The 24,977-nt window shown below is 45.7% G+C and overlaps 1 protein-coding gene across 4 annotated transcripts; it reads left to right on the forward strand.

Moving 5' to 3' along the window:
* Positions 1-792: 792 nt before the first annotated feature.
* On the forward strand, positions 793-24,977 carry ZRANB3 (zinc finger RANBP2-type containing 3). Of its 4 annotated transcripts, none has more exons than XM_078856145.1 (21): positions 793-1,377; positions 7,464-7,482; positions 7,797-7,975; positions 10,030-10,261; positions 11,463-11,548; positions 11,737-11,911; positions 12,334-12,465; positions 13,829-13,948; positions 14,645-14,764; positions 15,237-15,416; positions 16,240-16,389; positions 16,661-17,297; positions 17,644-18,060; positions 18,509-18,612; positions 18,793-18,894; positions 19,026-19,168; positions 19,667-19,807; positions 20,896-21,151; positions 21,631-21,816; positions 22,457-22,588; positions 22,944-24,977. In XM_078856145.1, the coding sequence occupies exons 1-21, from the start codon at positions 974-976 to the stop codon at positions 23,040-23,042; spliced, it is 4,014 nt and encodes a 1,337-aa protein (XP_078712271.1). In that variant the 5' UTR covers positions 793-973; the 3' UTR covers positions 23,043-24,977. The 4 variants fall into 4 exon arrangements, with proteins under 4 accessions (XP_078712271.1, XP_078712277.1, XP_078712283.1 ...); XM_078856151.1 differs by having other exon boundaries at positions 18,838-18,894; XM_078856157.1 differs by lacking the exons at positions 7,464-7,482; positions 7,797-7,975.

Here is a 24,977-nt window from a genome sequence, read left to right on the forward strand (position 1 = left end):
CCACACATTGGGGAGTGTTTTTTTAACCAGTTCACCACGCTGGTCAGTATGGACGGTGAAAGCCACAAACATACACATTGGAGCAAAGGGGCCGTCCATAAATAACGTAACGCGATTTTGGACGATTTGTCAGACCCCCCCCCCCCTCAAATATGACGTCACAAAGCTCTGCCCCCCCCCCCAAAAAAAAAGAAAACATGCTTCAAATCGCTTTAAACTATTGTCATTGTAGTGCGTATTTAAGGTGGCGCTGCACTCTGATGTTTATTAAAAGTCTATTTAATTAAGTAGAACGTGTTGTCTATATTTATTTAAAGATGCGCATTTTGATGTGACGTCACATTTCTCAAACCCCCCCCCCCCTTGTCACACATCGTTACAAATGTCTGACCCCCCCCACCCCGAGGTGCGTGACGTCATTTACGGACGGCTCCAAAGAAAAAAACATGAAACGCGTGGATTTCCCCCAATCAAAACCCTCCTCTGCTCCTCCCCCAAGCCAATCAGATTCGTCGCCGCGGCATAGGAGGGCGTGGCACGTGTTCCGTGTGGGCAAATCAGAGGCGACGAATTTGTCGCGCGCTAAGCCGAGGGAACGGGCCAATCCGGCGAAGTGGCCTGCGCCCACGTGCGCAAACACGTGGGCGCAGGCCGCGTGGGGGGAGGGGTGTTGTTGTTGCGCGGCGCGTTGCTAACCCGCGCGGCTCAGGTACGGCGCTTCCTATTGGCTCTGAGCGCCGCGCGTACGATCTGTAAGGGCGCGCGTGATTGGTCGAGGTGGTAAATTGCGCGGGAAGGCGAGCAAGCTGAGCGCTGTGGGGCGGAAGTTCTACACCGGTACACGCGGCGCTGTGGCCGCCGCTTCGTCTTCTCGCTCGCGGTTTGGCCAAAGCCGTGAGTTGTTTGGTAGCGCGCCACTCGCGGTAGGGTTAATACAGAGGCCTGCCCGCCCGCCCGCCCGCCCGCCCACACCATGCTGTCACCCTTGAAGGCCAAGCGCAGGGTGAAAGCGCCCGAGCGGAGCAGAGGAAGCAGCAGCAGGTGCAGGGTTAGAGGCGAAGTAGCCAGGGTAGCTGACGGTGGTGGATTTTGCGTGGGCGATGAAAGAGGTCTGGGTGATACTCAGGCTAGTGATGGCGGTGGAGGTCCACGTGAAAATGCAAACGCCTGCTGCACTGGCAAAAACGGGAGCGTGGAAGGAGGAGCAGCAGCAGCAGCATCGGCTTCAGGATGGGATGTGTCCGAGAGTGACTGTGAAGACGCAGGTGGAGGAGGCGAGGACTTCCCCGAGTTGGCGGTCCTTCCCGATAAACTTCGCCAGCGGCTGATGCCCTTCCAGAAGCAGGGCGTCAGGTTCGCGCTGGAGAAAGGCGGCAGGTGGGATACTGCCCAAGCGCTTTCAACATTGAGGTCCATCCGGGGATCCATGCTGAGATTCGTGGAGATCCACACTGAAACAAAGAGGACACATTGAGATCCAAAGAGTTTCACACCGAGATCCATAGGGTCGCATTGATATTATAAAGGGATACACAATGAGGTCCATGGACTTTCACGCGTTCGATGAGTGCCTTTCCACAGCATTGGTGGCCTAGAGTAAAGGCTGCATGTGAGAATGGTGGCGCAGTCATCGTGTAAACCCTAAACGGCGATTTGGATGCACAGTTTGGCATCCACCTGCATGGAAACAATGAGCCTCTTGGGTACAGAACAAGCAAGTAGATTTGTGATGTGCACCACTCTCCTTGCTCCGTTTTCCTCCCATCAGGACGTGCATCTTTGTTGAAAGGCTGAATTTCTAGACTCATACAGGAAGGGCCTGTTTTGAGATGATTGGTCAATGTCTCAAGTGTGCACATATACTGCACTTGAGACATTGATCATGCATCTCAAGACAGGCTCCTAGATTTAAATCTAGAAACTAAGCCAAACAATGGATAAAGAGACGTGCAGTGTGCGTGAGTTAATAAGCGATGCCTTTATTTGTATGCGTGTTGAATTAATGGACGATTGAAACAAAAGCCACAGCTCGGCCCTTATCCACATAAACCATGAAGGAAGTGGCCATTGCGGGGTTTTTTCTGCATTGCTTGGCCATTCAGGATGTGCTTGAGGTGTGTGGGTAGCAGAATTTAGCAGAGGGCGACGGCTAATGCAGAGAGGATTGCTTCATGCCTGCTCAAACCTCCACATCACCAACTATCGGTAGCCGCATGGTCAATGGTAATTAGAAGTTGTCTCATTACCTACTGCATTTACCTTTCCCAAAAGTACTGAATATTTCATTTTTGCCATTGGTTTTGTCCAGAGACGAAACATTTTGTTGGGAACTTGTTCCAGATAATTACCATATCAGATTACTTTCCTGAAAAATCCAGCCAATATTTACTCCTCAGAACTGGAATACGTTTAGTTGTGTGAAAATGCTAAATTGAAATATATATATTGTTGCCCCACTTGGTAACCCGGGCTGCCTCGCCATCTCCACTTGAGATCCCGGTTTAATCAAGGGCTGCTGAAACTGGATGTCGCATAATTTTTGTCCATTATGAACCGACTGGCAGAATGTTGAGAACCCCACCTACATCAGTACTATGATGTGACCCGTAGAAGTAAGGGCATACAGCAAGTCGGCTGTTATACGGGTGCACCGATTTGTGTCATCTGCTCATGCTTGGTTGATTTTGTCAGGGTACTCCAGTTTCATCCCACATGTCAAACACTAATGTAATTTACTTAAGATCCCTTTACAGGGCCCTTATATAAAATCATTCTGATAATCAGTGAGGCTTTCCTGGGTATACAAATGACTTTTATTACCTTATGTCATGATGCTGCTCACTCGGTACTGTTTATATCACACCCTTATGACAGCAGTGTTATTACCTAAATGCACTTTCAGGTCACAGGGCTTTACTGGCAAGCTCAACCAGAAGGACATGCGACACAGTACTGTAGTTACACCCAACCGTAGAAAAACAGGACATTTTATCCTGGTATTAGATAGTACTAGTGGGGTATAATTTCAGATTTGTCTTTAGCATACTACTGTACCATATCGCACTGAAGCTGAGTGACGGGGAAATAAATACTTGATGTACTCGGTTTTTAAAAACCTGGAGATAAACACGCAGAAATGGACTGCCACGTGGGAGATGCCGCACCCCTGAATTCTAGTTAAACGTGGTGTTGTCTTCCACGTCAAATAAACCCCTTTGATTCTACATAAGGCTCTATATCCGGTTTTAAAATATATCTGTTATACCAGTCAGTAGTTTATTGCAGAGAAGAAATGCTGCAGAATGACATGTACATTTCTAGCATCAATGTTTGTTTATTAATTCCTAAATGTGATGGGAATCAATGGGATGCCACTGCGTTGCAAGATGTAATTAGTTTTTTTGTTGTGTTTTTTTTTATCGAAGTGACAACACATTGGCGAGCAATGGGTAATCCTCGAAATGAATGTCTCTGCATGTTTGCACACTCTTAAGATGCATTGAAATGCCACAGTTATTACTCGCGTATTCATTATCTGCATGATTACATGATATTAATTGTATGTGGCGGTTGCTACAATTCATGTTTACAAATGTAAAAATATAGCTTCTCAATAGATAATTGACAAACTGTAGATATCTTCTAAAATCTGAGTTACGGTACTGTTGTCGGTGGCGGTGGCTGCTTCTACAACTGAATAATGAAGGAAAAATAGATTTATATCTGTCCAATTGTCGGCCCGCCACATGCCACAGGCGGCTTGCGCACACGAGATCAAGCACTTAGGGGTGACGACACCAATACGTCCCCAATACGTCCCCACTCGGCGCATTCAGTGGATTTTAGTGCTCGCATATACGCACCAGCTTATCATTTGCATGTCATCTACTCACACTTAATAGTTCTGGATGGCTTATAAAGATGTATGTTCCTAAGGCAGTGGTTTAGTAAATTATAGTTGGAGTTTAATCATTCCATTCAAAATGCAGTCTGCTTGGGAAACATTAATTCAGGGCATTGAAGGGTTGTCCCTTAGGCCAGCTAGCTAGCTGCCTAGCATGTGGTAGTTGATAACTAAAGTACTGTACCGTACGACCATTTCCTCTCACCGAATCCGTCTGCTCTGTAATGTTCAGACAGCGAGGTTGCAAGGTTACTCGATTGTTGTAATGATAGTATTAATTAAAAGGGGTAGATGTGGTGAGTTGCATTTGGAAAGTTTATCAAGCATATTAATTCCGTAATTGCGAATAGGCAAGTGCTTTAGTAACAATAGGCAGTCACATTTCAGTTAATGCGAGTCGTGTCTTACTGAATGCACGTGTCTTAAACAGGCCAGTGCGTACAGATTTGTAAAAAAATGGGTTTCCTCAAATAAAAAAAAGCAATTTATACCTATGAATATTCTAGCATGCAGCATGACAGTGAAGAACCTTCAGCAGCTAATATAAAATGTACCATCTGTCTTTTATCATACTGTATTCTGCATTCCACATTTCCCCAGATTTAGTGTCAACCCATGTTAAAGAATATTTAATGTGTTTTTTACATGCATTGTTTCAATGTACCAAATTATTTCACGTGACATTTTCTGAATATTGATACCAGGAAAGCTGGCAGGTTAAATTAAATCTTATTTTAAATTTCAAAGTAAATCCTTCCTACCGATCCCAAATCGTAATTGATATTCAATTGACACAAACAGAGCACGTTTGGGCGCTATTTACATGGTACTTTATCACTGGGTTTCCAATTACAAGTTTGAGAAATTACTTCACTTACATGATTACAAGCATCTTTTTTTTCAATCGCTTCAGCCCAAATGTTATTTTAAAATACAATATATTTACTTAAAGTATTTTTTATCAAGGTAGATTTTTTTTGTAATAATTTTTCTGTCATACATTTTCCGAAACCATCATTATTACTATTAGAAAATAATATTATTGTTCGTAGGAGCGCATGCAACTGTCTATAATGCTTGCTTCTTATATAAATCAACCGCAGTGTCAGAGATTAGAACATTTGTCAATATTAATTGCAGTGGCATGTGCGTTGTACGTGTGTGGCTGTTCACCAGTTCTCTTACTTTTTGCCACGTGGCTTTGACAAATGCGCCTGCTGTTATTGTGCATATACACATGAGGGGCTTCTACACTATGGGAACCTCATTTGCCAGTAAAAATATGATAATTGGTTCTTTACCCTTCTATCTGGCAACAAAACTGACACCTTTTTACAAGGAGTCATGTTTGCATAGACCGCAATACCTGCAGTCATAATACAAACAAAAGAACATAACTCTGATGATGTGCACTGTCCTTAAAGTTGATTGATCCACACCCGAGACAGCTTTCCTTAGAGCCTAGTCTCATGGGTTGGACCAGATGACGCCAAAAGGCGCACAACTCAAAGACAATGCACCATCAGAGTATGAGAGCTCGGGGCAAGCATCTACACTATGGGAACCTCATTTGCCAGTAAAAATATGATAATTGGTTCTTTACCCTTCTATCTGGCAACAAAACTGACACCAGAAGGGTAAAGAACCAATTATCATATTTTTACTGGCAAATGAGGTTCCCATAGTGTAGATGCTTTCCCCGAGCTCTCATACTCTGATGGTGCATTGTCTTTGAGTTGTGCGCCTTTTGGCGTCATCTGGTCCAACCCATATGAGACTAGGCTCTAAGGAAAGCTGTCTCGGGTGTGGATCAATCAACTTTAAGGACAGTGCACATTATCAGAGTTATGTTCTTTTGTTTGTATTATGACTGCAGGTATTGCGGTCTATGCAAACATGACTCCTTGTAAAAAGGTGTCAGTTTTGTTGCCAGATAGAAGGGTAAAGAACCAATTATCATATTTTTACTGGCAAATGAGGTTCCCATAGTGTAGATGCTTGCCCCGAGCTCTCATACTCTGATGGTGCATTGTCTTTGAGTTGTGCGCCTTTTGGCGTCATCTGGTCCAACCCACATGAGACTAGGCTCTAAGGAAAGCTGTCTCGGGTGTGGATCAATCAACTTTAAGGACAGTGCACATTATCAGAGTTATGTTCTTTTGTTTGTATTATGACTGCAGGTATTGCGGTCTATGCAAACATGACTCCTTGTAAAAAGGTGTCAGTTTTGTTGCCAGATAGAAGGGTAAAGAACCAATTATCACATGAGGGGCTTTTGTTGGCTCTTCAGTCGACTCACTACGATATCAAATTCTTGAATTACATTTTACAAAAAAGAGTGCTCTGTATCCACGGTTACTGGAAATGTATCCCTATGTGGGTTCATGTTTAGTACATATGATAGCACTGCACAGTACCTGTGGAGTAAGATAAAAAAGATATAGATTGTCACATCCTTTAATCTATAACGCACTTAAACTCCCAAGAGTATTATTTGCAGAGCAGTCATTAAGCACATCATGATGATGTGGACATTTACCAAGTGTATTGGCTACGAGTCCTATTACCTTTAAATTATTCACTTTAAATCTGGTGTCTGTAATTAGAGATCCATATGCATGCTTTGATGCCACCTTTGAGAGCCCCGTACGCAAGAGAATACACAATACATAATGTGTTATGCTTGCACGAACGGGTTGAATTTGCAATAATGTGATATGAAAGGAATAGATGCTCTTTTGATTGAATTAATAAAGAGCCCTATTCCTTTGCCACAGCATTGAGTTCAGCTTGTTTCTTATCATTAAGCCCCTACACTCAGGGCTGCAGGGTGTTTCCATGTATAATTTAAAATTGAAATCTGATTTATTCATGAAACTTGTGTGAACTGGGGAATGGCATGCACGGGTGCCAATGCCAGTGGACACCCTTGGCGCACCGTGGAAAGAGTTTTTCCTGTATAAAATGTAAACATATAAATATAAAAGTAAGGTACAGAATACGATCATGCGGCCAAATCCATCACGTCGTTGCTTGGTGCATCCCTGCGAGGGCAAGCTCTGGACATTGATGTATATACCCTGCTGGCAGCAATCTGGGGCACCGCGGCGCAGAGACAAAGCCCAACGTGTGAGTGTGCAATTAACCTTAACGGGAGAGAACACGGCGAAAGTGGCGATTCATTTGTTGTGCGGCAAAACATGGGCCCAAGTGGCCGCTAGTAGCAATAAATCCATGTGAATGTCCTCATTAACATTAATTCGTTTTCTATATCAAGTATCATGTGTGGTTGCCTTTGAGAGAAAGGGCAAACCTTTGTACCGTTGTTGAAAATATTTAATCACATTCATCAATAACGATGCCTTAAACGAAAATTATATGAAAGGCAAAGTTTTGGACAGTGTCCTTTCTACATTACTTTTGCTGGCTTGCTCTTCGCACAATGGAGTTGATGATGTCATCATTCATCTGCATTGGTGATTTTATAAAAACTGATTTTGATATTTTTTCAAAGATCATCGATGCGTTATTGCTCATGTTCATGTTTCCCTTGTTCCAGATGCATGATTGCTGATGAGGTAAGGTGTGCATATTATGCATTCTTTAATATGTATAAACCTATTAAACAACTGCATCCTTTAGTAGCTTTATTCAACCATTTTGGGATTTGGGTAAAAAAAGATATAATCTTATTTTGCAATCGCACACATTACATTACATTAGTTCTAATTTGAGCAAATTTTTCATTTACTTTGCACAATGAAAATGCAAAAACCTCTCAAAAGCCCAAAATAGTCGCCAACACTTTAAATTACATCCCTCATTAATTGTTGGCGGAGAATTTGTAAGTGTGAAGCCGGTGTGAGTCTGCTGCTGTGTTTTTCCACGTGAGATGGGACTGGGGAAGACGATCCAGGCCATCGCGGTGGCCTACATCTACCGCGCCGAGTGGCCAATGCTTGTCGTTGTGCCATCATCCCTCAAGTACTTGTGGATTGAGGAGTTGGAGAAGTGGGTGCCCGAGCTGCTGCCTGGGGACATTCACCTGGTGGAGAACAAAACCGATATCCGGTATTGCCAGCAATACACCTGGCTTAAACGTCCTTTTCTTTGTCAATTTGTAATTAATAATTGTGTGTCTCCTTCCATCACCCGGTGTTGCCGAGAATTCAATGAGTTTCCCTCGAAGCTGGCCACACTCTCATGGGGCAGCTGGCTTTGCAAGAGCATTCAACCTTTGTTTAATTTGATGCACGACTGTGCTGTACTTTAAGTGAATGGCCAGAACACAGCACAGTTGGCAAACCAGTAGGGTTCCCAATTGTGTGATTGTGCGGTAAAATGCCGGCCAGGGCCAACTCGGCCCTTGCCTCCCTTTGGGGCATTTGATACTGTACACCACCTGGTGGAAACGCACCACTCCGCAGGAGACCATCGGTGCTTCTCCCATGGATAGATTTGTTCCCGTCACAGTTTCCATCAGAAGTCAGCAGATGTGAGCACTGCTTGGCATTTGCTTTTTCTTTTAATTTTACAAGGTAAGGCCCACTGAGCTATTTCGATATTTTTAAGAAGCAACCTGGCCTCAAATGATAGGTCAACGAAGTGGCATATTTTGTGGACATTTATTAAGAGCAGCCAAATACTCTAAACGCATGTTTCTAAATGTGGAGGGATATACTGGAGGACCCGGAGAAAAATCTACACGACTACAGGGAGACTTTGAAACTCCAAATATACAACAGGTGTTAGGGTCGGGAATTAACATACAACCTTCTGCATATCAGGCGAGGTAGTTAACATCTCGCCACCACGACGAATTTGGGGACACTGGCTTCTTGACATGCCCTTTGGTACAAAACAAAGAATGTGAAAACATGACTTAGAATGGCCGCAATGCAATTCTTTAAACCCTTAAAAAATATGTAAAGAGAAGAATGCCATGTTGGGTTCTCCAGCAGATTAGGACAAGAGATTTATTTTTCACTTCCGCTCAATGCTGACACAGGTACGAGAGAGGTAGGTTCTTCATTTGCGGTGTGTGAGCACTTTTGTCCCCTGACCTAGCTCAGTGGGATCCTAGAATGGCAGGAAATAAATAAAATGTAAAACAGGGGCTGATGGCAAGGCAACAACAGTGAGCAGCTGCCACGTTCAATTTGCCAAGCTGAATGTGAAATGTGGTCATGCGAAGGTAGAGTGGATGCATTGAGGTTTTGTGCCTGCAATGTTGTGCTCTATAAACCTTCATCAGAGACTAAACATGAAAGGTTCAATGTATTTTCGTCTTTAGCTCAATGGCTAGTGCCTTGGCTCTACCCAGCCTAAAATTTATATTAAATGCATGGCAAATCTTGGGTGATGCCCTTCTCCATAACTGGGCAGTATTAGTGATCGAGGCATGAGGATTTTTAGTTTTCCGATTATCCATCTCTGTCAACATTGGTTCCTGCTCATCCATTTCTGTCAACACAGATCCTGCTCATTATTTATGTGTGGGGAAGTACACCCGTGAGCCACTGTTTTGGAAGTGAGGGTTGGTCGATAGCATACGTTTACGAAACATCCACACTGGCTGGGATGCTAGGTGGCTGGGAGATGGGAGTACAGCCAATGGATTCGTGAATCCACCTGTGCACACCGTTGAGAATAATCCCTTACTATGCATTTAAATCTTCGGCTTTCCTCACATGTGCAAACAAATGAAGGAAAAATAATTAATAGGACTGCCTGCAAAAAAAGTCTTGACTCAGATAAGTTTTCCTGGATACATAAATTGCATTAATATTTGTGTTTATCTGAGTTTGTGACCGAGCCTTTTTAAGATGCACACACATGTCCGTACAACCCTTTTGTCAAACCATTGTATGTATTTATATTTATGCATGTTGAACTTGTTTCTGTGTGTTGTGGAGCCTATTTGACTAACACGGGTTTGTGGGGGTTGGTTATTCGGGGCGCATAGACGTCCGGAGCATGGTACAGTGCTGTAAAATAGTTAGCTTTACCTCCCGCGACACACACATGTCCAAGTAACAAACTAAATTGTCTCTGCTGTCAAGTAGGACTTTGCAGGCTGCGGGTAATGGTATTTATCGCGTGTGCACGCACGGTGTGGCCAACAGGGCGGTCACAGAGAGCCGAGTAACGGTCCTGGGCTACGGCCTGCTCACGGCTGATGCCACGCAGCTGGTGGAGGCGCTGCAGCGGCGCTGCTTCCAGGTGGTGCTGGTTGACGAGTCGCACTACATGAAGACGCGCACGGCCACCCGCAGCCGCCTGCTGCTGCCGCTCGTCCAGGGGGCACGCCGAGCACTGCTGCTCACTGGAACGCCCGCCCTCGCGCGCCCCGAGGAGGTGCACCTCACTGACCACCCATCACCCCCCCTCACACGCATCCCCCCTAACTTTTTAAATTTATTTTATTTCCTTAGCGTGTAAAGTATAACTCTAAATTATATTTGTATCCCCATTTTTGTGCTTGTGGCACCATGACCAAATCACCTGGAATGTACCCGATCACGTCAGAATCTCGGCAAGCTAAGCAGGTCGGAGCCTAGACAGTGCTTTGATGTGGAACTCTCATGTACAAATAGGTTTTTATAGACGTAGGGGCTACGTGGTGGACAGCAGAGGGCAGTGCAGAAAAACCCATTGCTCTCGTGTATTTCTATGCTCCCACGACTATATACTTCTGCACCAACCCACACAGACGAGTGTGGTGAATTATGGTAAAATAAGCCCCACGACTGAAAGGCATGGGGAGGCCTTCATCCAGCAGTAGATTGATAATAGATCTGTACATGTGCAGTGGGTTCCAGGAGACTTGAGACGTTGTCTTTAGAGGCAACACGGTTTATTACAAACTACAACAAAACTTCCTCTTAACCCCCACTATCTATAGAGGTACAGCCTCCGGGCTAACGTGCCCTCACACTCAGTAACCCTGGCTCTCAGCCCTCTGGCTATCTGTGCCCTAGGGGAGGCTAACTGACCCGACCCAGCCAAGGTACTACTGGCCCGAGCTCGGCCCGGCCCTTACAAGGACATCGGGCTCGAGGTCCCAGGGTCCTAGCTAGGGAGCTACTCTGACCCGACCCAGCCAAGGTACGGGTCCTGACCACTGGTCCGCGCCCAGCCCTGGCCCTTACAAGGACGTCGGGTCCCGGGGTCCCAGGGTCCTAGCCAGGTTGGTCTTCTGTTCTTCGTCTTTGGAACACTGCCCCGAGCTGTCCCAGCGGTGCCACTTTTATACACCTCTCGGGGGCTCTCCGCCCCCGGTACCGCCCCCTCTCTGGAACCTTCCAGGGGGCCATGGAAGAACCCCCCAACCCCTCACCTGCGGTCTGGGGATGAGAATCCGGCGCCTCAACGTTCCGGCTCTCTCTGATCTTCCCCAGTTCAGGGTGGCACCCACTATGGGCCTGTGCCCGCAACTGCAGGTAAGTATATATACCGACGGTATAAGATGTGCATAATCGACGCTACACATGCAATGTCCTCATGGTCCCATGATGTAATACTTATCGAAGACTGATGTGGTGTTTTGATTTCACAGCTGTACATGCAGATTGATGCCTTGTACCCAAATCGGTTTGGCAAGTGGACCGAGTATGCCAAGCGCTACTGCGATGCACGCATAAGGTGAATACTCTTTGCTTACCTTGGCACACGCTAAAGTGTCAATTTTATTTTCATTACCCCTTTACATAGAAGACATTGACACGTTCTTGTGCCATTGGCGAGCTGGTTTTGCACTGCGATGGGGCGAGCGGTGAGAGTTGTGCGCAATCTCGCTCGTGCGAGCACAAACGTGCGCTCTTGCCGTCCAGGTTTTTTGGCCGCGGTCAACGGCAGTGGGACTGCAAGGGGGCCTCCAACCTGCAGGAGCTGCATGGGCGGCTCAACGCATTCATGATCCGACGGCTCAAGGACGAGGTGCTTACGCAATTGCCCCCCAAGATCCGCCAGCGCATCCCCTTCGACCTCTCGAAGGAGGCCACCAGGGTGAGTTAAATGATCGTGTAGGTGTTCACAGTAGCGCTGTTTAGATCTTGGATGCATTTTCGTGTTATATCCTGTGTTGTTCAGCATGATGTTCGACGTTTTGCTCCACGTGCTGGAAGATTCTTCAGGAACTGAATTGCAAGGTTGATCATTAGGTTCATTTTGCATAATATATTTAACCATGGTTTTTAACCACCTGTGCCATAGAGAAACCTTAACACCATTGAATTATTATCTTTCAGAATTTTACATTTGTATATATATATTAATAGATTGCTGATAATTTGTAATAATAAATAGTCAAATTAGGCCATTGCAATATAGCCAGTATCCTCTGGAGGCCATTGGGGGATATTGTAATTTTCTTTGTATGAATGACATTTCCCCAAGACCGAGAATGTATGTGCGGCGTGTCACCGCAGGAGGTGAATACGATGCTGGATGAGTGGGAGGCACTGCTGAAGCTTGTCAGAAGCAACAGCTGCCCTAGCAGCAGCGTAGTGCAGGTCATGAGCCTGATTACTCGTCTTTTCAAACAGACAGCTGTGGCCAAGGTGAGTGGGGAGCTTATGCAATGTCAGCCTTTGTTACAATAATACAGAATTAATAATGGTATTATTTATTTACCCTTCTGAATCTCAAAACTTTTTTCATGAGGATACTAATTGGGATATTTGGCCAATTCCGTATTGATTATTTACATTGGTTTATTAATGAACTATATAAAACCCACATGCTAAACAAAAATCCTCCAGGCCACCACATGTGTTTAGCGCTTGTGATGGTTACATGAGCTACCAACCATGCCTCTGAAGTGCTGCGCCATGCACGTGCACCGCCACGCTTCGTTTTGCCACTGTACATTAAGTGAGACAAACTGCCCATTGCTGCCTGGTTTTCTGCCCTCTGCCATCTATTGAAGCATGTTGCAAAGATGCATCAGCTAGTAAAACGGCGGCCTGGAGCATACACACTCACTATTGTGTTGAGTGTGTGTGTGTATATATTATTTGGGTTTTTCGGTAAAGTCACGTGGATAGGTTCAAAGAAAATAACAAAAAACTACGACGTTTCGATCGCAACACAAGCGGTCGTCATCAGGAAAAGGGGGTTGGCTTCTAAAGGCAAACTGTTTATAAAGGTTTAAAAATGGGCGTAGCCCAAGTGTCAGCTGCAGAAATGCTCTATAGACAAGATTGAGAACTTCGGGGAGGGGAACGCCTTTTTACATAGGTGGGTCTTCAGCCATAAAAAAAAATTCGTATCAATTATTTCCCATTTACGCAAACATTACGCACATTTTTTACCGCAAAGCTGAATCAAATGAGAAAGACAACAAGCAAGACAAAAAAAAACACAAACAAGAGTATTTGAATCTGATTTTAATTGTGATCCTCAGTTATGGAAAATTGATTAATTGCAGACAATATGCTCAGTGTTATTTTCTTTGAACCAATCTACGTGATTTTACCGAAAGAACCACAGAATATGAATTCCTGCAGTCACGAAAACTTTAAGTCAAGATTTTGTGCTTGTATATATTGTTTTCTGTAAGATGTCTTGAAGTAGTTTGTTTACGAAAGGTGCGGTGTTAATTCATATGAGCCAATCACCCGAAATGTTCTGAGCACAGTGGTAAGACGATATGGTTTGGATGTGCTACCACAATGAAATAAAACAGGTGTAGTAGGCTGCTGTGGGACCACATTGTCAACAAGGGTGCAGATCAGCACAATCAGTTGTTTACTTTGCTCGACATCTATGCTCCCTTCCTTCAACAGATCAGTGTAGTGAAGTATGGTCAACTAACTCCCATTAGGCGCTTGGTGTGGGGAGGCCATCATCCAGCAGTTGAAGGACTTTGTGTGTACATTTACTGTTCATGTAATGTATTAATGTTCTTATTGTTAATATCAGGCCGGAGCAGTCAAAGACTACATCAAATTGCTTCTGGAGAATGACTCCATGAAGTTCCTTGTGTTTGCACACCACCTGGTGATGCTGCAAGCCTGCACGGAGGCTGTGGTGGAGAGCAAGGTACTGACTCGCTCTGCACCCACTCTATTGTGTCTGGTCAGGTGAGGGCTCTGGCCTGCTCAGTTTAGATGGCAGTTACAGAATTCATCAATGCCATTACTGTGAGTTGCTGATCTGTTCATAGGCTTGTTCTAGTTCCTCCAAAGTCATTCAACATGAATCAATTATCAGTAAAGTATTGGCCGATACCTTGAGTTCCACTTTGGAGAAGGTGCACTGTACTTTGTACTCAGCGACCTGAGTTCAATTCCCAGTGACTGCTCATATCATTGGTGAGGGATATCTGAACCTGTTATGGGCACCACCTTCAGCAGCCCGTACTGACCAGTGAGGTGAGGTATGGTCAAACAATCCACATTATCAACACGGCATCCTGCAGTGGATTGAGATATGGCTGTAAATTGTTATTACTTTTTAATATTGTTTCTGCAATTCAACATTGGTTGTACTATATATGGCTTTTTCCTTGTCATCGGAATGAGGAATATGTGCTTCTGATTCAGGACTAGAAATGTAAATTAGCACCTCCCAGTCATCGTTTGTACAATGGGTTACAAACATTCTCACATGATAACTTCTTTAAACAGTCTTCTGATCCACCTGCGCCTCATCTGCATGAATAAAGGATTACGTTTACTGTGCACAGTGAAATTTCTCGCCTCCGCTCGTGCCGCGTCACCACAGTGTGTGTTGCAGGTGCGCTACATTCGCATCGACGGGAGCGTACCAGCGGCTGAGAGGAGTCGACTCGTCCATCAGTTTCAAAACGACGCCAGCATCCGCGTCGCTGTGCTCAGCATTAAGGCCGCTGGGCAGGTATTGGAGTGCGTACGGGCATCCCCCTTAATCCCATCGCGTGGGCCGACCTCACGGCTCGGCTCGCTCATGTTTTTTTCACTGAGCATATTGTCTGCAATTAATTAATTTTCCATAACTAAGGATCACAATTAAAGTCAAGGTTTGAACTTGAATCAAGATTAAAGATTCAAATTCTCTTGTTTGTGTTTTTTGTTTTGCTTGTTGTCTTTCTCATTTGATTCAGCTTTGCGATAAAAAATGTGCGTAACGTTTGCGTAAATGGGAAATAATTGATACGAAATTTTTTTTATAGCTGAAGACCCACCCATGTAAAAAGACGTTCCCTCCTTGAAGTTCTCAATCTTGTCTATAGAGTATTTCTCTCTGGTTTCTTTTTTCTAATTTTCCTCCTTTACACGCATGGCATTCTTGAGATCTGTTGTTTAAGGATGCCTTATACATCTGTTGTGTACCTGGTGCTCACCTCCAGGGCCTGACGTTCACGGCGGCCACACACGTGGTGTTTGCCGAGCTCTACTGGGACCCAGGCCACATGAAGCAAGCAGAGGATCGTGCCCATCGCATCGGCCAGTGCAGCTCCGTGCACATCCACTACCTCATCGCCAAGGGCACGCTAGACTCTCTTCTCTGGGCCATGATCAACCGCAAGGTGCCTAGTCTCGCCCGGGGTGGGAGGGTCTTGCCTTGTGGTTGGAAGCGTGCGTGCAGTTATCACTCAACCTGGGTGAGTTGGGTTACGTTTGTAATGAGTTAGTTATAAGTGGGGCAGTTCGAAATGTGATTTGAAATATCATTATTATGGACGGACGCTGTGCCGTTGCCCAATGTAGGTGTGTAGGCAGTTCGGAGAATTGAAAACTCATTTCTTTAGAGCTGCTCTTCGTGTTTAGTTTGTTATTCCCCCGAACCTCCGAATAGTACGGTGAGCTACGTATGGTGCAAAATAAGTTCAACATACATGCATATGTAATAATTCCATGCTTTATTTAACAAGTACAATTTTGTAGTGAAGTGAACAGCGGTTGTCCTTGGGAGAGACTTGCCCCCACCATTGGATGTGGAATTTCCACCACTGGCTCATGGATGTGAATGGTAGATAAGCAATGCCTCAATGCTCTTTCGAGTAGGGAATCACTTTAATACACTGCACAATAATCCCAGTTTCCTAGTCCTATGGCGGGGAGGTAATCGGCGACGTTAATATCTTCATGTCGAGGTTGGTGAGCCAGTGGATGGCTTCAGGAGCCTGAGGAAAACATGAAATGCTGCCAGAGAATGATTTAAGCGGACAGTAGCGTTTCTGTGTGGTTTGTTGTCTCAGTCTGCTGCCTAAATGAATTCCAGGTGCAATGTCGCCAATATCGGTGCTGAAATGGGTGCTGCCGTTCTTATCATTGAGGTCTTAATAGATGTTGGCTGGTAGCGCTGGCTATGAGGTTTCATTCGGCTTAACGGAGGATGCTCGTGTGCAGATATTTGTCACCAGTAGCACCCTAAATGGCCGATTGGAGCAGTTGGGGGTGCAGGAGGCGGACACGGACAAGTGCGACTTCCTGAGCCACGCCATGGCCTGGGTGCCCAGTGACACCATTCCTGAGGAAGAGGCCTTTTTCTTTACACAGGTAACAGTGGTGCTCCGCAGAGGTCCGCCTGTGTTAAACATTGCTGGCCACCCTGCAGAGCTTTTGATTGTTTGACCTATATTGTGCATGCAAAGGGACCACAAGTTTGTGTTTCATAGAGAATAAGGTCAGCGGTGTGACCTTAGTGAATTTTGTTCTGCATCCTAAATGTCACTGCAGGGAGCCAACAGTTATGAAAGGCGCTTTGAGACCTTGGAGAGAAAAGTGATGTCTAAGAAAATAATAATGATAAAAATTTGTGTGTGGACAGCGAGAGAAAGACAAGCAGCCTGACATCAGAGGGTTTTTTAAGAAACCAACTGCACCCAGAGTGAAGGCAAACTCAGATGGGAGTTGTGACGATGAAAGGGAAAACGGCAGCGTGGACACGGCGTGGGATGCGCGTTCTGCCCCGAGTGAGGAAGGTGTCGACGAGCCTGCAGATGGTGACAGTGCTTCTCTGGACGGATTGAGACTCTTATCGAGTGGGAAGAGGGGGGTTCCTGAAGGAGAGGAGTTCAAGCCGCAGAGCAAGAAATTCCGCCTTCCTATTGCGACATCTCCCAACACTGAACTGCAAAAGTCCAGAACCCCACCATCCCCAGCATCTCCAGCATCCCCAGCCATGACCTCCCCAATGGTATCGCAAGCCTCCCCCCATGCGGGGCAGCAAACTCGTTTGGTTGCTAAGTCTGGTTCTGCGAGCGCTTTGCGCAGGAAAAGCACTACACGACGGAGGAAAGATCCGGCCACCCAGTGCAGGCCTAAGGGGCCGCAGCGAGGGCGTGTGCTGTTGCCATGCGACGATCGCGAGGACACGCTGGCGGCGTGGGATTGCAGCATGTGCACGTACAGCAACAACGGCCTCATGCTTTACTGCGAGATGTGCAACGCAGTCCGGCCCAGCGGTAAGGCTCCCCGTGACAGCCACCCAATGGTAGATTCGTTTTCATTTTATGTCATTCACAACAAAACAGATGGTCAAACAAAGTAAAACATAATCCATTTATTCACAGTGCATTCTTATGTTGAAAGAGGAAGGTAGGTTTATGGTATTGTTTTGTAGTCATATTTCAGGGCTTCAGCCCAAAAGTTTTGTACAACAGGATCAGGCAATGTTATATAGACATGTAAGCGATTCATTCATTGAACGTACCTTTTGTAACAGAAATTATTTGAGTGCTATTGTTGTTCATTCTAATTTAATAGTTTCATCTTAACCTTGTTTTGCACTTTGTACAATTGTTGCTGTAGAAAGAAAAACTGATGGCGAACCTGGAAACATCACCGCTGGAAGAAAAACAGACGGCACAGAGCAGGCCCCAAGGGGCACGCGCAAACATGCAGCGCCATCCCCCGGAAAGTCTGCGGACTCTGAGCCACAGGCATGTTCGCAGGCATGGGGAGAGTGCATAACCGTGTCGGAGAGTGACAATGATGAAGATCCCGTTGCCCGTCATCGACTCGTTGTGGAAGACGATGTCGGGCAGACGTTGGACCCTGTCAAGCCCGAGACGGACAGTCATAGCTGCCTGCTGCCGACAGTGGTGGGAGAATCGAGCAGCTGTGCTCAGGATGGGCTGAATGGCCAAGGAAGCAAAGCAGGAGTCTCTGTCGCTGCTGGGGATGATGCAACCCAGCCAGAACCCACAAGCATGGAAGTTGAGAAAGGTATGTTTATGAGTAATGCTTTTGCACCATTACAGTTAATATTAGCAATGGCACCTTAACTACATCCCCATTGCATTGAGCATTTTTTTTTTCTAATATTTGTTTGCCATGTTATAACAGTGTTTATTCTATACCAGCAATTGTAAACAGGGGGCTTTTGCATTAATCCATTGGGTGATTTAGTTGTAGTAACACTGAGTGGACCAGTGATGCAGGTGTTCATGCACTGCACTGAGCAGTGCATGAGCCGACAGTGAAGTATGGTCACATTCAACTCCCATGACTGATACTGCATGACAAAGCCTTCATCCTTTAGTAGATTGACAAAAGCTGTAAATTATTGTTCAATCTTTCAACACGAGTCATTTACACCGACAATGATTTCAAGTTGTGTCGCTGTGGAGTGGCTAATAAACGTTTATTTGTCTCCTTCACTTCCCTCCACCAGGCGCTGCGGACAGAGAGGATTCGTGCCAGGTGGACATGCCTGCATTTGACAGCTTCATGTTCTGTGCCAGCAGGAATACGGACCGTGTGTTCCTCTTCACCACGGTGGGGCCCGGGGCTGAACAGCTGGCGCTTTTTACCACAAACACCCCTTTATTTTTACAGTCCTTGATTTATATTGGGACGAGAAGGCTTTGTTGTTCCTGCTTTACAGTGTTAATATAGTCACAAAAGAGATATTTAAAAGGGTGGTGGGCTGCAGTTATTTTTTTTTTCTTCCGGCAGGATGGGCAACCCCTCCGTTGTAACTTCATCCCTCTGGACATTAAGCTGGAGAACTGGGATGAGCTGCCAGACATCCTGCAGCACAAACGCAACCTGGTTCTGGTACGCCTGGGAATTTTTTTACTTTTGCCATCTTTTATTTGGGCCTGTTAATTGGGCCCCTGCCAAAACTGGTCCTCTTGTTTGCTCCACGCTATGACTGTTTCTCAAATTTAATGGTGGCGGCCTGGCAGGTGCAACGGTTTGTGCGCGAGTGGGACGCCCTCCCGCCCATGAAGCAGCGCATCTTGCGCAAGAGTGGCCAGGTGTTTCGCAGCCCCGCTCTGGCTGTGGAGGAGATCTCCGTGGGCCAAAGGAAGCAGCACTGCACCAAACGGTGATGACCAAACACACAGCAGAGTTACCATCATTAGTTCTGACCCGTAGGTGGAAATTCACCTTCTCTATGGCAGAGACGAGTCCGTCCATAGAACAGCTGTTGTTGACCTCCCGCCAAGTGGTGCAGTCTCATCGGGCAGTAGTCTTTTTACTGACTCCTGGTGAAAGATGGGCTGCGTCATCTTTGGCTTATTTTAAAATTTGCGAGCTCATAATTGCTGCTCTGACAACTGACCTACATCCCAGTCTTGATGAGCTGCGTTTCCAAAATAGTGTTTGCTATGTCTAAACTAATTATACATGGACTCAAGTGCCTGTGTTTTTACACGAGATTTGTACTTTGTTAAACATTTTGACAGCATAATTTCACGTCGGTCCTAAGAGATGCTCGCCGCTGCCAATAGTCTTTCCGCCAAGGAGGCGGCGGCGTCGTCATTGTGTGTCGAATTGTTCTGCTGGCATGGGCCTCACCTGGGCTGTGCTGGCCCTGCGCTAGGTTCCTGAGCAAGACGGATGTGGCGGAGCGAGCGCTGAGCATGGCCAAGCAGGAGGGCGGCAGCGTGCGGCTCGTGACCAAGCCCGGGGTCAAGCCATTGGACGGGAAGCGCGACCCTGAGCCCACGCACGGCACAGAGAAGTGTGTGGCCCCACGCCACCGTTGGCATTGCCGGACTTGCAATGTTGAAAGGTGGTGGTGGTGCACATGGGCAAATGCATAGGCGTTACCTTGAATCGGAATCAGAATATTGGAGGAATTCGATGAGCTATAAAGCTCTTTTTCACAGACGTCCAGTCGGGTCAGCAAAGAACGTTACAGCAACAAACAATGCAAAAACATGATAGTAGTGCAAAGTACAAGAAAGGTAAACAAATCATCCAAACACAACCAAAAACAAATAAGACTAAACCATCCCCATCCTACCAGACAAAGCCCACTGATGTATTAACTTATTTTTTAAAAACGACCTGGCTACAAATGATAGCTCAACAAAGTGGCTTATCATTTGGACATTTATCGTAGCAAAATAATCTAAATAGTCTAAACGCATGTTTCTAAATATGGAGGGAAAAACCAGAGGACCCGGAGAAAAAAATCCACGCGGCCACGGGGAGAACATGTTAACTCCCTCCAAATATATGACTGTGAGGGTCAAAGGTAAGAGAACTCTGTCCTGCACCCCCTCCCCGTGATGACTGCCGTAGGATCACCCTCTCCCCTCCCGCTTTGCTCGTCAAGTTCATCTCAGGGGATCCCTTTGCGTGTCTGCAGTGAGGGTACTCACAGATTGCTTTTTGAGATGAAAAATCTCAACACATTAGTCAATAACACTGCCTGCGAAAAGTAAAAAAATTCAGGCAGCATTTCTTCACAGCACACGGAGAAAGAAAGGCCATTGCCCTAACATTGTCAATTATATATTTCCTTTTAAGGTAGTGTTAGTGAAGAATGTGTTGAGTTTTTTTTTATTAACTGCGCTTGTGCACCATTGCCAATGCATCATCACTAAATCATTATTTATTTAGATGAGCATATTACTTTCTGGGAACATAATGACATAGGTGCACAGAGTCATGCAATTTCTAACTCACCAGGAAATGCTGTATGACGATTTGCTCATAGATTAGTTGGATCAGCCCATCATAACTCTTTGTGAAAGCAATGAAGTCGGCTTAAGGCACATATCAGCATGCTGTTGCTACTATGCCCTCGGTGATACACAATAGGGCGAATGCTGAGAAGAAAGTGCCTCAGTCAGCGGCGTCCACCATCCCCGACGCTCCTGGCGTTGACGAGGTGCCCAGCGTGGGGTTCCTGCAGGCTGTGGATGGCTCTGGGCGGCCACTGTGCCTGGGCTGTTCCAAGCCGACCCAGCCGGCCTCTGCCGCAGCAGGCGCTGCTGCGGGATCAAGCCCCGGCACCTCGGCTGCTCTCACCGGCGCCGCCGACTGGGCCACGCGCTTCTGCTCGCGCGCCTGCCAGGTGTGCGACGTCAGCAGCGGATAAAGGCGTTTTTAGCATGGAAGTAATAATAATTACTCATCCAAGACTTGTTTTTACAGGATCTTACGTGAAATTATTGGCATGCACGGTCATTTTCATATCGAGTCTTATTTTTGTGGACAAATACCAAAGTTCTGTGCATTTGAAAAGAGAACTTGCAAACTCTAAACATGAAATTAGTCTTAAAATAAATAAATGTATTTACTTATAGCATACATAGACTTTGTAAAGAATATAAGAATATATTCTGCATGGGATCTCCCCTGGTTAATTGCAGGGAGTTAATTACTTGATCAGAAGGGGACTGTTTAATCAAATACGATGTAGATGATGATTCATGGTGAATGCCTCACTGCCCCATCGTTACCACAGCACAATTTTTGCCTCGCATTTGTTGGCCGCCACCCCTCCCCCCACCTCGCCGCTCCTGCCGCATCTACCTGCGTTTTCCTGGGCAGGAGGATTTCAACCTACGCTCCTACAACAGCTGTGTGCGCGGAGCGGTGCGCGACGCGGAGTGCGGAGTGTGCCGGGCGTGCGGGCTCGACGCGCAGGAGCTCTTCTCGCGCGTCCGCGGTGCCCCGCGCCCCCAACGCAAGGCCCTGCTGGAGGCCACCGTCATGGCCGCACTCTCCGTGGAGCAGGTGGCGCCCACGCACACATGGACGCCCCCCTCACACCTCTCCCCCTGCCTCCGCCTCAACTCGGCATTTGTTTGTAATGCCGCTCGGTCATCACCGCGATTTAATGTACGCAATTTGCACAGAGGGTTCATAATGGCCATTACAGAATGCTTAACCGACACTGCTGATAATCCTGGGTTGCAATCTGGGTTTCAGCCAGCAGTCATTAAACCAGTGTCTCAAGTTTAGTGAATGTATGGTCTCAGCCTGGTTTTGTATACCGAGGTTTAATAGCAAAATTGGGGTTTTAACTTTATTGAAGGCTTTTGAAAGTCTTGCTTGGAATGCCATATGAGGAGAACACTCTTTGCACAGGGTATTTAAATCCGGTAATAGGTGAGAGACTGACTGAAGTGCTTTCACACCATGAGAATCTCAGACAAATCTGTTCCCGTCACAAAACGCCATCAGAATTGGCGTTTTTAAAAATATCATTGGCGATAAAATCTATTTTTGTACAGTACATAACTTTACGTATTGAACACCACCTTGGCGAATGTACAAATATAAAGTTCAGTATTTTTGTTTTATTCCTGATTGTGATGTGACGTGCCCGTACACTTGCCCCCTCCCCCCCCCCCCCCCGTGCAACTCGCAACAGCTGAATGAGATGATCCGGGAGCCCAGGGCCGGCCAATTCTGGCAGGCTGACCACATCCAGCCCGTGTGGAACGGCGGTGGGCAGTGCCACCTGGACAACCTGCAGACACTGTGCACCGTGTGCCACGAGAAGGTGTGGTGTCGCCAACAACCCCTGCCACGGCACAGCCTCCGCTTTAAAATTGGCGCACATGTTTGTATCCATGTTTAGATTCATAACTTTGGGGGTTGAGTGATTGCGCTCTGGGTTATTGCACGACCATATGAACCTGGCGACTTAAAATTAGTTGGTTATTGTTTTTTTGTCTGGCAGCACCAACCATGACGCGTGTGGTAATTTTGCATGTCAAGCAGCATTGCCTTGTCCATGCAGAAGTCTGAATACTTTTCTGCCCACTGCTCTGTGGGTGACTTGGCTCCATCGTTTAGGTATTCTGACTCGCAGAACAATCGGTAACATTGCGCGTGAATTGTCTCTGCTGTCGCAGAAAACCAACAAGCAGGAGGTGGAGAGGAAGCAGATGGTGAAACGGGCGAAAGCTGCGCAATACGGGGCCGACATCACGCTCTTCTTCCAGAAAAAGTGACCGCAAGCCGGGATCTCGGACTAAAGGGAAATCTCGATGGCAAAGATCGGCATTCCTGCTAGCGCGGTGGTGACTGTGCTACAAGCCAGCGACCGCCATTGCAGCGCACGCGAGGACCGGCTGGTGGAGTCCATGTCATGGGGAATGATATTTGTTCCGTTTAACAGTTGTAGCATGCAGATATTGCTGCGTCTGATTCTAATAACATTATGAATGTCCTTTATCTAGCACAGCCACCACCGTGCCTGAAGAGTCGTTGCCAGAAGGCTAATGGTTATATTTTTGATAGTTATTGAGTATTTTAGCATGTAGGAGGGAGCTGAAGTACCTGGAGAAAATTCCCATGGAACGTTAGATAACTCAAATATCTGTAGAGGAAACAGATGTGTACTGTATTTTTCTTATGGTTAGGGTATAAGATATTGCACTGTTACAATACATTCTTGACTTTGTTCATTTACAGTTGTATTTCAAAGTGTTTCATTGTTATTGTGGGGCCCTGTGCTTACCTGCATGGCCGCACACACAGCTGAATATTGCTGTCTCCAGCAATAGGTGGCCACAGTAAGTTGTATGGAACCATTGTCAATTCTTTTGCGTTACATTGCTTCATTGTGTACTCTGCGAACATACACTGGAGGCTGTTTTCTAGTCAAAATATGAATTCGGGTCCTGTCGAACCAATTAAGAAAATAGTATTTTTTTTACAAATGGAGAACATTTGCACAAATGGGCAAATTCTATATCAGTATTATATGCGCATTAGCTGTACCCACGTGTGTGTTTTGTAACATTTTTTTTTTAGATTACGTTTTCTGTAAATTTTGTTCTAAAGTTTTCTTGTCTCTGCAATTCACATTTTTCATCCCTTGTCCTAACAATGTTTAAAAATGTTTTGGCCGACCACTGTTACTCTCCCTACTTGGTATAAAGTGTCCATAAAATTTCAGGTTATGGTCAAATATAACTTTCTGTCTTATGCAATACATTCATTTATGGCGTTTCAAAATACTGTATTATAAACTGTGGCTTATAGTAAATCAAGTATGATTCACACATCCTTATATGCAGATAACTTCACAAGACGATTTGCAAATCGGTTCAGAAAGTCAGGTGAGTTTATTTATAAAGCTTACGTACGTGGTACAATTTAGCAATTGCTATATATTAACACATCGATCCCTTAATGCCTATACAGAATGCATTACGTAAACACAGTATTAAACCTTTAATGCCGACTACATAAGTCTACCTGTCTGAACGTGTTAAAGCGGTAGTGCAGGTGCGTTGCTCGCTAACGCAGCTAGCTCGTATTAACAGCAAACACAGGTTTTATTAAGCCGCACGACGACCCCCACGTCTCCATGTGTCTAATGGTTACTGTGAGCGTGAGGCTTGGGCGTATTCAGCAAGAGTGAGCAGATACCCGAGTTGGTATAATACTGCTATTTGTGGAGCAGCAACCCAAATGATGGTTTTACCTCAACCAATAGGTGTGACATGCAAATAAATAGATAGTGATGTAACAGACAAAGCGGCAGGAGAGAGTCCTGTAGTGTAAAAACCCGTTTAAACGTCTGTTGAGCATCCTTTACGTTTATTAAAATGGCTGCAAATACCCTCGCCTCATGCCAATGTTTGGTTTATTGGTCTCTATATTTTTGGAACCGCTTCATAAATTGCTTTTCGAGATGTTCTTAAATCTCATTGTTTATTGACACAAAGGGCTAGTTTTGAAAAACTTTTAATTGGATTTTTTGTATGTCTGAACGGTTTAAATAGGTTTCAGGAAGTGTGTTTGCATTGCGATGATTTTCTTTTCACAACACTGCCATTGCCACAGAGGAAGCAACGCAGATGATGGAGATTGAGGTCTATCCTGTACTCCAGCCTGTTGGGAATTTCCATTGCAGTATCCCCCCAAGCGATGCTATC

Source organism: Lampetra fluviatilis, chromosome 1 (assembly GCF_964198595.1).
Source record: "Lampetra fluviatilis chromosome 1, kcLamFluv1.1, whole genome shotgun sequence".
Classification (NCBI taxonomy): Eukaryota; Metazoa; Chordata; class Hyperoartia; order Petromyzontiformes; family Petromyzontidae; genus Lampetra; species Lampetra fluviatilis.

Coding starts and splice junctions, on each gene's coding strand:
- ZRANB3 (XM_078856145.1), top strand. CDS start 974: ATGCTGTCACCCTTGAAGGCCAAGCGCAGGGTGAAAGCGCCCGAGCGG. Junction 10,262..11,462: donor CCCTCGCGCGCCCCGAGGAG/GTGCACCTCACT, acceptor TTGATTTCACAG/CTGTACATGCAGATTGATGC. Junction 12,466..13,828: donor AACAGACAGCTGTGGCCAAG/GTGAGTGGGGAG, acceptor TGTTAATATCAG/GCCGGAGCAGTCAAAGACTA.